The sequence below is a fragment of the Alosa pseudoharengus genome, unplaced genomic scaffold, assembly GCF_046254945.1.
Source record: "Alosa pseudoharengus isolate Yale_2024_CS ecotype anadromous, Long Island Sound unplaced genomic scaffold, YU_APseudo_1.1 YU_APseudo_1.1_scf_8, whole genome shotgun sequence".
NCBI classification, from domain to species: Eukaryota; Metazoa; Chordata; class Actinopteri; order Clupeiformes; family Clupeidae; genus Alosa; species Alosa pseudoharengus.
Window position 1 is genome coordinate 24,170,270 of NW_027468870.1, and position 15,319 is coordinate 24,185,588.

At 46.2% G+C, this 15,319-nt stretch overlaps 1 protein-coding gene across 3 annotated transcripts in view; it reads left to right on the forward strand.

Moving 5' to 3' along the window:
* The window catches only part of amot (angiomotin), a 37,695-nt gene that overhangs the window by 12,452 nt on the left and 9,924 nt on the right, over positions 1-15,319 (forward strand). The window contains exons 4-11 of one of the 3 annotated variants that reach the window (XM_076274814.1): positions 591-830; positions 1,532-1,593; positions 1,769-1,901; positions 2,965-4,180; positions 6,437-6,989; positions 7,462-7,606; positions 11,094-11,186; positions 12,725-12,870. In XM_076274814.1, coding sequence (XP_076130929.1) covers positions 591-830; positions 1,532-1,593; positions 1,769-1,901; positions 2,965-4,180; positions 6,437-6,989; positions 7,462-7,606; positions 11,094-11,186; positions 12,725-12,870 — 2,588 coding nt within the window. The remainder of the gene's footprint in view (positions 1-590; positions 831-1,531; positions 1,594-1,768; positions 1,902-2,964; positions 4,181-6,436; positions 6,990-7,461; positions 7,607-11,093; positions 11,187-12,724; positions 12,871-15,319) is intronic. The other 2 variants (XM_076274815.1, XM_076274816.1) reach the window with 2 other exon arrangements.

Below are 15,319 nucleotides of genomic sequence, written 5' to 3' on the forward strand. Positions count from 1 at the left end.
ATGTGGACTTAAATTGTATGCTCAATATGCTGCTAAATCATTAATGTACATCACATATGTTTTATAAACGTATAATTACAGTATTACAAAGTGCATGCCATATATTTGTAACTTGTAAAGTTTTATGAACCAGGTATCTATCTATAACCAGGATGGTCTGACCCCGAGGATTTTGTGCTGTTGAAGTCCTGTGTGTTTTTGTCCAGAGGGGCTCTTGTTCTCTGCTGTCCGAGAGGAACATCCTCCACATCCTGTGTTTAAGCTACACCATACACACACACACACACACAAACACACACTATCTCCCCCAACAGTGCCATTCTCTCTCACAGCTGGGTGACAAAACGCAGTGATACTTTTTAAAGTTCAATACCTAGGAAATAAAAACAAAGCAAAGCTATGCCCCACACCCCTTTCATCTTTCATATTTACCCCTGTGTGTGTGTGTGTGTGTGTGTGTGTGTGTGTGTGTGTGTTGACCCCCGCCCACATACACCTCCTTTATCCTATCTCCTGTGTGTGTGTGTGTGTGGGGAACATCCCGCCCCCATTGTTCTGGATGGCTGGTGACCTTTGCTTTCCTGTCTCAGAGTGGCTGGGTGTGCGGGACGTGGCACAACGACTGGGCGTCCTACAACGGCTAGAGGAGCTTCTGGAGTTGCAGGCCGGAGAGCCTGATCCCGACCCCACCTCCAGCGCCAACCCCAGCGCCAACCCCAGTGCCAGCGTCAGCGTGGTCGAGCAGTGGAGCGAGGAACGAGCGTCGCACCATGAGCACACCACAGCCGTGACCCTCCCAGCCAGCAGCAACAGCCACAACAGCCACACAGGTAACCTAGCAACCATGGGGAGGGGGTGGGTGGTATGCAGAGGGGGTTAGGCCCAGGCCTCAGGATGTACCGTAGTGGAGTGAACACAGGTGTGTGTGTGTGTGTGTGTGTGTGTGTGTGTGTGTGAGAGAGTGTATTTGGCAATGGGATGAGGAGAATATCTGATCAAACTCAGTCCAGCTCAAAACTGATTGGGGCAGGGTTTGTGTTTTGCAAATGTGTCTGTCAATATGAGCATGTTGCAGTTCTACAAAACACAGTCTGATGTATTCAATTCAGAGGGTGTGCTATGTGTGCAAAAGCACACACACACACATATATATATTATATATTATATATATATATATATATATAAAGAGAGCGAGAGAGAGAGATGAAGCTCATCTTGTCACATGTATTGTCCAGAAAAGTCCATGGAAAAAGATGCATCTCAGTACAGATTGTTATTCAATCCCATATGTGTTAAATCTGTAGATACGAAGTGGCTAGCTGCTATCTAAAACTAAATTGGGTTACAGGTGTATTTGAGTTCATTCCTGTGCTCAGAGCACCACCACCAAACAAGCCTATCTGTCTTGTCACTATAGCCATTCCTCTCTGTCCCCCATTTTCCTTTTTCCCCTCACCCTGCGTTTTTTTGCTCATGTGTGTTTGTTTTTCCACCCTCCATTTGTCTGTTGTCATCCTCATCGGTTCTGAAGAGGGGGAGGCAGTGGGAGAAAGAGAAGATATTGGGGAAGAGCAACAGGAAATAGAGGTTGAAGTATGTATGTATGAGTGTGTTTGGGTATTTGGGTGTGTGTCCCTGTGTGTCCCTGTGTGTGTGTGTGTGTGTGTGTGTGTGTGTGTGTGTGTGTGTGCGTGTGTGTGTGTGTGGACTTTGCCATTTTGCCATTCCGTTCATATGTCTCATCTCTCCCATCTCTCATCTTTTAAAGGAAAAACAAAAGCACTGCAGCGTTGACCCGACACCCCTCTTCTCTTTCTTTGTCACTATTCGTTTGCCACAGATGTTTCGGAAAAAAGCCTCCTCCTCCTTGAGAATGGGACGAATATCAGAAAGCTCTAGATGTAATAATCTCCCTATTACTTACTCTCCTAGATGTTGACCGTACCTATTAGGCTTCTAGTAGGCATTCAAAGCTGTTGCTTGAAACCACTCCAACTTTAAATCTCATAGGAAGACTACAGTTTATAGTTTATGAATCCACTTTAACTTTTAACCTCTTTGGATCATCATTTACATAAGTCTATGACAAGAGATTATCTTTGTGCCCGCTCTTGTGCAGTCGCTTTAATGTCTGACCTGGACATGGTTTAACTCAAAGCTAGTGTTTACATTGGCACTTGATTCGATTACTGGAGTGGTTTCTCTACCTAACGGCTTTGTTTGTTTTTAACATGTCACTTCCTCATTTGTAATTGTTTCCATTGCTCAGAGGCAATTAGGATGCCTAGTTCATAACTTGATAGATGCGGCTGGTAACTACTGTGGTTTGTCAACACTTCGTTTGCCCATTAAATGTCGGGGGATTTGTGTAAAAAGTGATTGGACTGCATTCACTGCATGTTGGCAAATCATTGCTGTTGTCATCTTCATTGGAGATTTTGGAACTTGCTTTAATGAATACTGGGGAGTTCTTCCATGCTTTGACAGTGGGCATCTCATATGTCACTTACATATTAATGATCTAAAGATTTCCTAACACAAGTGCTTTACTTGGAGCATTTCACTTCCCTCAAATCTAGTTTTAAACCAATTCAGATCCAATTCAGATCCAGATTTAAATCATTTCCAGAAAAGGATCCGACTGTCAAAGTGTTAGTCAATGTATTGGTTTTCCAAAGGTTTTTAAAAATGTGTTGCTTTTGGGGAAGCGGGTGGGGATGCAGCTTAGTCTTTGGCTTACATTTTCCAGGTTCCTTCAGGAGTAGCTTTGGGAGTTTCCCTGATTTGCCCCCCTTCTCCATGACTCATCTTGCTTCCATTTCTCTTTTCTGCATCTGGAGTGCACTACGAGAGGTTCTTGTAGCGCTGTGCACCCCTTAACCCTTAGGTCTTTGTGCTCCCCTCCCCCCAACCTTCTCTCTCTCTCTCCCTCCCTCTTTCTCTCTCCTCATGTTTGTCCTTCAGGGAGCGCTGACCGAGGCCGCAGTTCCTCCTTCCATGAGGTGAGGGGTCTGCGCGACTACGACATGAGGCCGACGGCGGACGAGGCGTCTGGCGGAGGAAGCGGCGGCGGAGGCAGTGGCGGCGGCAGCAACACCGTCCTCCAGCGCCTCCTACAGGAGCAGATGCGCTACGGCGACAGCCGCAACTACCTGGCTCTGCAACAACAGCAGCAGCAGCAGCAGCAGCAGCAACAACAACAACAACAACACCAACAACACCAACAACATCAGCAGCAACAGCAGCAGATGCAGCAACATCACCAACAGCAACAGAGCCAGCAGGGGTCCATGGGCGGGTACCCACAGGGTCCTGGAGGCCCAGTGGATGACCACTCCATGATGCCCCACATTGCCCGGCAGGAGCCTCAGGGACAGGAGCTGCAGGCGGACAGCGGCCTGGAGAAGCAGCTGGGGACGCGGGGAGGCGCAGGGGGAGGCAGCGGAGGAGCTGGAGGAGGAGGAGGCGGCATGGGAGGAGGCCAGGGGCCCAACCCGGAGGACCTGCCCACTTACGAGGAGGCCAAGGTGCAGTCGCAGTACTTCCGGGGTCACCAGCAGCCACCTCCATCGCAGCAGCAGCAGCAGCAGCAGGGACAACAGCAATGTGGGCAGCAGCAGCCCCAGCCTCAGTCCCAGCTAGGGGCGGCCTTCTACGTGACGGGGGTCACCGGATTTGGCGGTGGCGGCGGCGGTAGTGCAAAGGTGCGCACGGAGGGCCGTCCGACGGTGCAGCGGGTGAGCGGCGCTGGCAAGGTGCACCAGGACGACGGGCTGAAGGACCTGAAGCAGGGCCACGTGCGCTCCCTCAGCGAGCGGCTCATGCAGCTGTCGCTGGCCACCAGCGGGGTGAAGGCCCACGCGCCCGTCACCAGCGCACCGCTCTCCCCACAGCTGCCCCCTCCCGGCCCCCCCGGGGACTACTACAAGCCCACCTCGCTGGGCCAGCCACACCGCGGTCCCCCGCCCGACTACCCCTTCAAGGGCATGGGGTCTCCGCCCAAGCACCAGCCCCACCAGGGCCAGCAGGGTGGACAGCAGGGACACCAGCAGCAGCTGCAGGGGCAGGAGCCAGGAGGGGGGCACTACTACACCGAGCCCCACCGGCAACCACCACAGCAGGGACGCTCCGACATGCCCCACGTCCGGTACCAGCCCCCGCCCGAGTACGGATCCTTCCGGTGAGTGTAAAAGCAACTCTGTTTGGCTGCACTAACTCTTCAGTGTCAAGGCCTGTTATGCAGTGTAAACATGTTCATAGGAGTGTGTTCTCCTCCAAAAAATGACCAATATTGACTTGTATTGGATTCTCCCTCATGCTTGAAAGGGGGATTTATGTTCCTGCAGCTTTTCTGGTAGAGTAACGTCCTAGCCACTACAACACCACATACTGGTGGAGGCAGCACATACTGATTAAACATATACATCGCCCTACTGGTGGAGCACATATTGATTAAACATATACATTGTCCTACTTGGTTGTTCAACAGATGATGGTTAAATTAATTTATGTAAATGTTCTACAGAAGAATTGCCATCTGTCCGCATGCAAAGAACAGTTGATATGACTGCATTCAGTGCCAAAAAACTCACAAAGGTAGTGGCTGTTAGTGATAACTACATTCTAGACACAACATGTTTTGACAAAACCGGTCTTTCGAAAAAAAGGAAATTTCATTTTTGGCTGCAGTTTCTCTGACTAGTCGTTTTTCACTGAGGTGTTTTGTTTCCTTGCCTTGTGTAGAATAATAGGATGTAGCCACTGTCCGCCTCTACCTTTTCAGCTGAAAACAACTGAAAAGTTGAAAACCTTGTAAGCTGTAAAGGTGGAGGTTATCTGGTTGGTTGGTTTGTTGGTTGTGGAGGTTATCTGGTTGGTTTGTTGCTGGATGTAAGACTGGCTAAGAATTTGTCTTTGGAAACACCTGAATAAGGTAATGCTAACCATAAGTACTGAAAGAGAAACTCTGGGCCCTTTTTTCAAACTTTCACTTAAAGTATAGTTGTCCAGTATGTAGGTAGAATGCCGTTTTGAGAAGACCAGTGGCATTGAGTTAGATTGACAGTATTGAGCAACAGTGAATGGAGTAATGTCAGTCACTGACTAGGCTCAGCATGTTATTAGAAGTGTCTGCCAACATGTAGAAGATCCCTACAGAGATGCATGTGTGTCTGTTTACCTCTACAAGTGTAAAAACTGTAGAAAACAGTTAGTGCCTTACCTGCCTCTTCATCCACATTCCCCTTTCAATCCCTCCAAATCAATTCAGTTCCTGTTGTTGCTAAATTTGAACGCAGCCTCTATGTGATCATTGATTAGTAGCCTTTCAGGCAAAATGCATTTGGCGTTGTTGTGCAGTGCTGGCAGTAGTTTTTTTGGATGACGGATTATCCAGTAAAGAGTTAGATTCTTGGTTAGGTGCTTTAAACACTGGGGCCACTTCATATGTCTTGCTGTCCTATCAACCCAAGCTCCACTATATCCTACATCTTGAAATGTCTCTCTGCCCCATCAACAGGCATAAATACAAAGGCCTTTGGTCGCCCTGGCCATACTAATGATTAGAGAAATCACTAATCATCATTCATGACCTGTTTTGAACAAGTTAAAATTCCATTTAAATTCCATTTAACACCTCCGGCTGTAAACTTGGTGACCTGATGTTTGTTGATGCGGATGTGTAGGGACTTGCCGTTTTGATGTTCCCCAATGGAAATATGTAGGGCCCTTCCCGATGGGGACTCGCTGACACAAAGGCGTCTAGGAAGAACCCTGTTTTTCCTGTTCTCTCTGCATTTGTTAATCCTGCGCTATTTTGCGTAGAATGACAAGAGGAATGCATCTAGAATTTTAATAATCAACTGACAAGTCCTGACATGTCCGTTTTTTTTTTTTTTGATGATCGACCATTAGTTAGGCTGTTTACCTCTTTCAAAATCATTTAAGCTGCAGGGAAGTTGGAGAATGTAAGTCACAAGTCATGAGATTTCTCAAACACCAACTGTAGATGTGACTCCCTTTGTGGTTATTTTCCATATCATCCAGAATCACCAAAAATAGTCCCTCTTCTTCCCCTTTTGTATGTCACTTGCTCCTGCGGTGAAGTCTCAAACCCTCAAACCTCCTCCTGAAAGAAAGGATGTCTCCCAATTTTAAATTTTGTAGGCCATTGGGAAGATAATGTTTTGTCTGTTTTAATGTCCGGAATGATCAATGACCTTGTGTTTCATAAATACCTTAGTATTTGTTTACAGTGGGGTCAGATGAATGATATAGCTACATGTAAACAAAGTTGCTAGTCTGTTCACATTCATTTCTATGTTGAAACTAAGGAGCTCTGGTTGGTCTTAAAACCCAGTAAATGGTCGCCATTGCCTGGCATTTCCGATCCCTCCGTTAAGTAGCTGTGTTGTTTGCTGTGTCTGTTTCCCCACAGGTCGAGCAAAGAGAGTTCTCATCACTCTCAGAGGAACCTCCACCACCACAGCCCCACCTCGTCCGTTACATCCGTGGGCTCGTTGTCCCGTGCCCAGTCCGCCACCCTCAGCAGCCTGATGGCTGCAGCGGCCGCCTCCAGCCACGCTTCCCAACAGCACATGGCCCACCAGGGCGACCCCTACTCCCTGGGCCCCCGGAGCCCGGGCTCCCATCAGGGAGACCCGTACGGGCCTGGAGGCCCGGTGCACGCACCTCAGCAGCGGGCACATGGATTCCCCCAGGACCCCTACGGCTCGGCGCCCAGGAGCCAGCACCAACACCAGCACCAGTACCAGCACCAGCAGGGACCAGGGTCTGGGCAGGGTCATGGACCCGGACCAGGGTCCGGCTCGGGACAGGGTGGGCATTACGGGCATCCGTACTCTATGCAGAATGACCCATACGCCATGATGGCGCGGGCACAGCAGATGGTGGACATGCTGACAGAGGAGAACCGCATGCTGAAACAGGAGATGGAGCTGTGCGCCGAGAAGGTGTCCAAGCTGCAGAAGGTCAGACTTTCACATGACCATTTCAGTTGTTCTTTCTTGGCTTATGTTATCAATGCAATTTTTTTAACAGTAGTCTATCTGCTGGTAGGGGCAACCATCACTTTCTTTTGACCTCTACAGTAAGAGAGGGATATGGTCAGGCTGCTGTGTTGTTATTTGTGGTATGTGAGGTTTACTGGACTAATATTGTAGTTTACACCATCTCTTTTGAGTGTCTGCTGGAACATCTCTGTCTTCAGTGAAAACAAAAGCCTCCTCTTGAAACATAACATATACAGTAAGGGAGTGGTCAGACAAAAGCTTGTTGGATAGTGTGTGGTTTGCTGTTGGACCAGTATAGTGGTTTGAGCTTATTTCTCTGTTATCTCTTTTAATTATCTGTTGATGCGCAATTGAACTCACCTTGCTGGAACATGTCTTCAGTGAAAAAAAAAGCCGGTACTGAGCCAGTTGAGTGTCTGTGTCACCTCAGCTGGAAACGGAGATTCAGCTGGTGTCAGAGGCGTACGAGAACCTGGCCAAGTCGTCGACGAAGCGTGAGGCCCTGGAGAAGACCATGAGGAACAAGCTGGAGCTGGAGGTGCGGAGGCTGCACGACTTCAACCGGGACCTCAGAGGTGAGCCTGAGGGCAGGACTCGACCAGTTCTCGTCATTTAGCCAATCGCAGCGCTGCATTCTTGGTACCTGAAGAGCTATTGGTGGTTTAGAAGAGATTCCACACACTGTCCATTCCGCATGCAAATATTTATTAGAATATAACACAACGTTTTGGTTTCAGACCTTCATCAGGTAAATTTGACCTGAGAGCTATTGTAAAGGGTACCTTGAGTTCATGTCATGTGGCCTTGCACCATCATGCTTTTAAGAATTGGTCATGCTGGAAAATGACGTGGGGAAACGGAGTTGTTTAAATTCATTTTCTGTTCAACTTGAGTTTCCAGCGAATGTTTGCAAACACTCGCAAAGAGTTTGAGGAGGTAGTTCTCCGCGAACAAGCTGGGAGATGGACGGATGGTTACCGTTGAGATGGAATGGTTACATAAAATTGTTCAAATTGCATGTTTAGAGAAGACATGTTCACCGCGAATGTTTGCTTGTGTAAGGAATTTGAACGCGCCTCTGGCTAAGTGCATTTTTTTTTGCGTGTGTGCAGTCATTTAGTAATTTGGTTAGTCAATCATCAGAGCAAATAGTACACATAATATAACTTTGCTACCACACAGATGGTATTTGTATGTATTACACATTACTTTTTATTTTGTTTATTTTGTGTAAAGCTCCGAGGGTAGAGAGGTACAGTAGGCCTCCTGAGCCCATCACCCACTGGTGCTCATGCAGAGAGCTCAGCAAAGAGCACAGAGCACAGGGCAGAGCATCAGCAGCAAACCAAACTGAGCTGCGCTCCGGGGTGTGGACAGGATCTCTTCTGTTGCAAGACCCTTGTTTCCTTCTGTTATTTCCTGTTTTCCTTGTGTGTGTGTGAGAGAGTGATAGAGATTGAGACTAATAGATGGAGAGAGCAAGCATCAGTGTGTATGACTGACAGAGAGGTAAGAAAAGATAGATAGATAGATAGATAGATAGATACTTTATTGATCCCCAGGGGAAATTCAAGGGCTCAGTAGCATACAGACATCACACACACATTCACTAACAGCAGAAAAAAGTAATTATATAATATAAAAAACACAACTAAGCAATAAGGACAGTAGAAGATAAAGAATATACTAAAATACAAGTTATACTAAATAACACTTAATCTAAATCAATTCTAAAAACAGTATCCACATAGTGGGTGATTAATCAATCAAGAGGCGCTTGCAATGACTGAGGCAGGGACTGAGCCTGTGATTCTCTGTGCATAGTAAGGTAAGGTAAGGTGCTCTGTGTGAGTGAATGTCATGGTGATGGTGTAAATGAGTAGGTCCAACAGTGCAACAGTGCAAGAATAAAGTCTATATATATCTATATATATAACTATATTAAGAAAAAGTGTGGCCACAGTTTGGCTGTGGCATGGAGGGAGGGGTTATGCATATGTGCTAATATAGCACAAACAGTGAGGCAGAAAGACAGTGGTAAAAAGTGGCTAGTGGACAGACAGTATCCAAACATGGAGGGGGTGAAGAGGCAGACAGACTATGCGGAGAAGTCTATCTTTCCTCTTCCCTTAAGTGAAGCATTGCTTCGCCCAAAAGTTGGCGAGATGGTCAGTAAAGAAAGAAAAGGCTCAGGCTAACCGCCATAAAATCCTGACCCCCGTCCAGAGTCCCTTCTGCCAATCAGATGGGAAGGAGCTTTCAGCCTGAACTGGGTTCTGGGTCCGGTTTAAGTTCTGCTCCCAACAAGGGATTTCCTTCTAGAATGTTCCCAAAACTTTCCCCCACCCCCTCTTGTTGAGTATCCAGGCCAAAACAGTCCCTGCCTTCCTTTCGCACACGGCCACATCAAATCGAAAATCAAGAACTTTTCCTGCAGGCAAAGTATGAATATATCTCCGCACAAGGGAAAGCAAAGCCTCCTTTGTTCAAGCAAACTCCTGCTTCTTTATTCAGTCTTTGGTGCTGACGTCGGCCGAGCACAGTCATACCGGCCGTGCGTTTTCGTTAGGGGGGTGGGGGGGACTCAACACATGGCGGAGTGCCCAGACGTATGTCCACTGGGAGAGCCCTCACTTTTACAACACATAACACACATTACTCCCCCTCCCCCCTCCAGGCTGCTCAGCTCCGTTCCAACACCACCTCCCCATCCACCCCACCCCCCTATTTTTCACTTTCTTTCTCTTTTCCATGTTTTTCATTCTTCTGGCCGTGCAGTGTGGCCTGGGGTCTTGCTCACACCGCAAGGGCTCCCTGAGCTTTCCAGAACTGGGTGGTGTGATGTGAGGGCTATGCATGCAAACCCGACCTGCGACCCACCCAGAGACAACGCTCACCACCTCGGGCTGTTTGCTGGGCTTTTTAGCGGCCCAAGGCTCGCGTCTCAAGAGGCTTTGTCAAAGCCGAGCCGTTAGGAATGCCTTGGATGTTTTCACTGCACACGTATTCCTGACGGGATTTGTGGGAACATATTTGGCATGTCATGCAGTCCGCATTATAGGAGTGATTGTTTGTTAGGGTGAGTTTAATAGTGTTCATTGTACGTGAGAAGAGAATTGATTTGAAAGGGTTATGCTCCGTGCTCAGAGCACAAGCTGTTTTGATTATTGCGTTGCGATGAGTTAGGGAAATAATGGGGCTGGCAGTCAATGCCAGAATGTCCCTCACTGAGCAGCGTTGTCCTACCATCATGGAAATATTATTGTAACCTTTGGCCCAGTTCCTTGATGAAAGTTTTACTTTTGCTCTCCCCCCATTCCCATCCCCTCAGCTAAAAAAGAAGGAAGAAAAGAGCGCTCTTCTTTAGCCCTGTAGTACAATACATCTTTTAATGAATCCAATATTGCTCTCCCTCCATTGCTAAATTATGACTGGGCTGGATAGGGAGGGAGATTTCCTCATGCAAGGTTACTGTTAGAATTTTTTGTTTTGGTATTTGCTGAGCAACAGGCCCCAGCGGTGCAGTATCTGAGTGTAATTTGCCCAAGCCGAGAGGCGCTTTGGGTGCTGCACTCCACAGACAGCGCTTCATCCATTTTTTTACCGACCCCCACCCAATCATCTCTGTATCCATCTCTTGTCTTAGCTCCACTCTTGTCCAGAAGGTCTGGATTTACACAACTGCCATATTATTTTTTTCCCCAGCAGGGTTGCAGAATATCCTGTATCTCTGACTAATAATTCCCCCTTCGCCACAGATTTTCAAGAAACCACAGTGTAGTCAAACTAACATACGTGGGGCTGGGCTTGCAATTGTGTGGTTGAAAGTGTGTTGAAGAAAAAGGCATTTGTTTGAGCCATTTGCATGCTCGGAAATAGTGTGCTTAGAAAAGCATCTGATTCCGCTGAAAAACAAGCTTCTCCTGCTAATCAAGTCCACAAGATGAGTGATCATAGACAGAGATAAACAGATCAAACTGCAGGCTTTCGTCACTTCAAGGAGACTTTTATAGATGGTGTGTGGAGGGAAATCTTATGGTTGTTATTGTTGTCTACTTTCAGAGCGCATGGAAACAGCCAACAAGCAGCTGGCAGCAAAAGAGTGTGAAGGTTCCGAAGAGAACCGCAAGACCATCTCTCAGCTTCTCGCTCAGAGTGAGTATACCCTCCCATCTAGAGAATCTTCTGGAAAACACAAACTGATTCCCAAACAGATACTGGAAGACTGGCCAACAGGATTGAGTTTGGCTCATTAAACAACTTCTGATTAAAGCTGCAGTTGGCAAGATTTTTTTGATCATATTCACTGAAACCGACACTATGCTCCGACAGAACAACATAAATCAGCCGGTTTTAGAAAAAAACCCGCACTTCTACCTCCACCTAGAGTCTGTTATTTGTTTTGCAAAAATCCACAGCTCCCGGTTCTTCTGGTCCAATCAGAGCAGGGCTGTGTGAGATCTGACTGCCAATCACAGTCTGGTGCGCACTGACTAGCACAAACTCGATGAGAGGGTGCTCGGTGGTAGTGGGGGAGGGGCATGAGAGTTGTAAACATTCAAAATTTTGGCTAAGTCCCCTCAATTTGTCAGACTTGCCAACTGCAGCTTATATAATATAATATAATATAATAATAATATTCTGAATAATTCAATAAATTCAGTACAGTGCTCCCAATTCACCCTGGACTCAGTTTAGTGAATATAGTTCACTAATAGTGCCACCATTTTGGATGCGGTTGATGACGAATAGCTGTATCATTACTTCTGGTATTAGTTGGTAGGCTACTACTGGCATAATCTGAATTAAAACAGTATGTGTGTTTTGAGGTTATGATTAAGAGAGATTAAGAGAAAGACATGGCTGTGTTTAAGATTCACTGAGTCATCAGTTCACCCAACAGGGTTCCCACAGGTCATGGAATTTTAGAAAGACTATTACAGACATTGAAAGTCAGGGAATTGTATCATTATGGGGGCAAAGTCATGGAATATCAGGGAATTTTGCTGTAGCAGTTTAAAATGTACTTGCCAAAATACATTAATACAAATATATTTCCACACAGAATTGGTGTATATCTGGTTGTTAGCTTTACGGCTTGCTTGAGTAGCCCAACTGTTTATTCAATGCCTATTTATTCATATCCCACTCTAAAAAAGTAAAAGACTCTTGACTGCTATGCGGGTGCTCTGAAATCATTGGTCGGTATCTTGTACTATTCATTGTATAGTAAGTCATGGAAATTCAGGGTTTTTTTTTGTGAGGGAAAGTCAGGGAAAAGTAATGGAATTTTACATTTGACTGAGAGTGGGAACCCTGTATTAAATACTGGCTGCTGTGTGCCTTCAGAATGTCTATGGCAAAGGATGCAGTGCATGCATATTCATGTTATTTCATTTATGTCGTTCATTTCCACCCCCAAAGCTCATCCTAAATCAACAAAATAGAAAGTTTGTGTGTTCCAATGATGAAGTAAATTGTCACCACTAAACTTGTAAGGACATTTTAGTGTTTCTCCCTCATGGGATCACAATATGAGAGTGTCCAACATGATGAAAAAGGACTCGTGTCCTTTTATTGTGTTTCATAGACAAGGAGACCCTACCACCTCAAAATGTCTCTGTATGCCAGCCAGGCAACTAGCATAATCCTGAAACTGTAATGCCTTGTCGTCTTTCCTGCTGCATTGACAGACAAGGAGACTCAGCGTGAGAAGGAGAAGCTGGAGATGGAGCTGAGTGCCCTGCGCTCCAACAATGAGGACCAGCGGCGTCACATCGAGATCCGCGACCAGGCCCTCAACAATGCCCAGGCCAAAGTAGTCAAACTGGAGGAAGAGGTGAGTTCTTCACACATGGCCGTCCCATAGATCATGACTCTCCTGGTCTGGCCTGAATTTGGGCCAGGTCTGGGCCACATTCAACCTAGCAGAAGCAGCAGCAGAACAACACAACACAACATTTATATAGCGCTTTTCTCGACTCTCAAAGCGCTTCACATGGAAGGGGGGACCTCACTTACCACCACCAATGTGTAGCGATTATGCGCCAGAACGCTCACCACACACCAGCGTCAAAGCAGCAGCACACTGGGCCTGTACAGTACAGATATGCAAAGTCAGGAGGAATTTGTTTGTTGAATTGACATTTAGACAAACACAGATGGGACCAGTGGAGGACATAAGCATGGTGAACCATATTTACAAAATAGTGTTTTTTCAGTCCAGTGTCTCGGCACTTGCGGTGCCTACACAGTTTTGTGCAGTGAAGTGCAGGAGACGCATCTCCTTCACTTTACATGGGCTTACGTCATCCGTTGCCAAACTGAATTGTGGGTCCGTTGCGTCCCGTCGCTCCTGTCGCCCCTGTCAAAAAGTTAAACCGCACCGACGGAGAGCAACGGAAGGCACCAGCCAATCAAATTACAGTTATAGGCCTACTTCAAGGCATTTGCATAGTAGGCTACACACCCCCGGCAGTCGGGAACACCCACTGGCATGCGGTGACGGAACGCAACTGTCTCTAGACACCGTTAGACACAGCAAACAGCGATGACGAGAGCAAATACGATGAGCATACCTTGCTTAACTGTCAACGGCTAATTCCTTGAAGGTCTTTGTTCAAAATGAATCATCTGCTGTGTGGGCCCTCATTCTTTTGGGCGAGTCAGACCTGTGTCAACAACGCACCGCGTCGTCTGAGTAAAATGGCCCAAAAGAAATGGTCTTCATATTATGTTTTAAATATATATTATACAAAGAAACGGTTCATATTATGTTATGATTTATACATTTATTAAGATTCAGAAGCCAATAAAATGGTTCTTTCAGCGCTGTATTGCAAAGGAGATTACTTAAATATTCACAGTTCCTATCAGTGGTGATAATGTTCTATTATCTCCTGTTAAAAAATTAATAATCTCTATTACTGTCATTTAATCACAGGTGACTTAACATTTCAAAGCTTCTTGGTTAATCAGTCTTTGAGGAGCAACTGATCACTGTGCGTCTAGCCAAGTTACTGTAGATACGTGAGCGAGAAAAACACCCTTCATTAAATTTGGCCCCATGTATCTGGGAGGACTTGTTTCACCTTCTTATGAACTCACTATAGGAATATGCGCCACCCTGTGGTCAAGATGGCTTAATGTATGCTGAGGCATCAAAGCTCTCAAAACAGAGGTCTATATTGTCTCACATGTCTTCAGAAAGGAAACTACCATCTAACCAAATCCTGTGTTGTATAAACACACTATGAAATCCAATATCACTATCACAGAACACATACCCGGGCTGGACATATTCCTGTTTTCAGGGAAGTATTATACGTGTACCCTACAAGCACTCCAGGCATTTCGGGCTTCCTCAGCTCGGAGCTGTGTTATCTGGTGAATGGCGCGGCACTGCGACGCCAGGAACACGTCTTTGACAGGGCTCTGTTTTCTAGCGACTCTGACTCTCCCCAGACCTGCAGGCAGGGAGCCAAAGCCTGGCCTCCGTCTGAGGAGCCAAGGAGCCCATCACACCATACCTTTAGAGCCAGACACACACCTGGTCAGTGTTGAAATGGCAGGGTGGAGGATGAAATGTTTGAAATTTAGAAAACGTTGACTCGGATGTGTTTAGTATTTGTTCCGGACTTGTCTTTTGTGAACTGTGTTGGTTTGTATGTTTTTGTGATGGTCTATTTCTGAATCATCAAATTTAATGATTCCATAAAGAGAGAGGTGAAGTAAACATTTTTTTTTTGTATAATTCGCTGACACAAATTTTCCAAGAAGAGAGAAGTTTCCCAGTGTTCATTTTGGATTCATAAGACTTGAAATGGAAACAAAATTCATTAAACCGTTACTGAAATTGACATTTGGAAAGGTTAGCTATATTTAACACTATTAAGCCCAAGCCAAAATCAATACACAGACAATGGTAGCTACTGGAGTCAGTCCCGTTTTGAATTGCTGCTCAGTACCGCTTTACAGAGAGAGCGAGAGAGAGGAGAGTGAGAGAGAGGAGAGTGAGAGAGAGAGAGGGAGAGAGAGAGAGAGAGAGAGAGAAAGATGCCCTATTCACAAATACAGGAATTCTAAGTTCTATTTTTCTCCACTGTTCCTAAATTAGCTGGGTTACTCGGACCCCCCTTGAGGACAGAAGAATGCGTAGAGCATAATGGATGGCACAATACACCAGCACATTTACAACAGAGCAGCCATTTTGTCTCTGGAAAAAGCCAGTCAGCACATTTTAAATTGTAATGACAAAGTTAATAGCAAGTCAAAAAAAGTTAATAGCA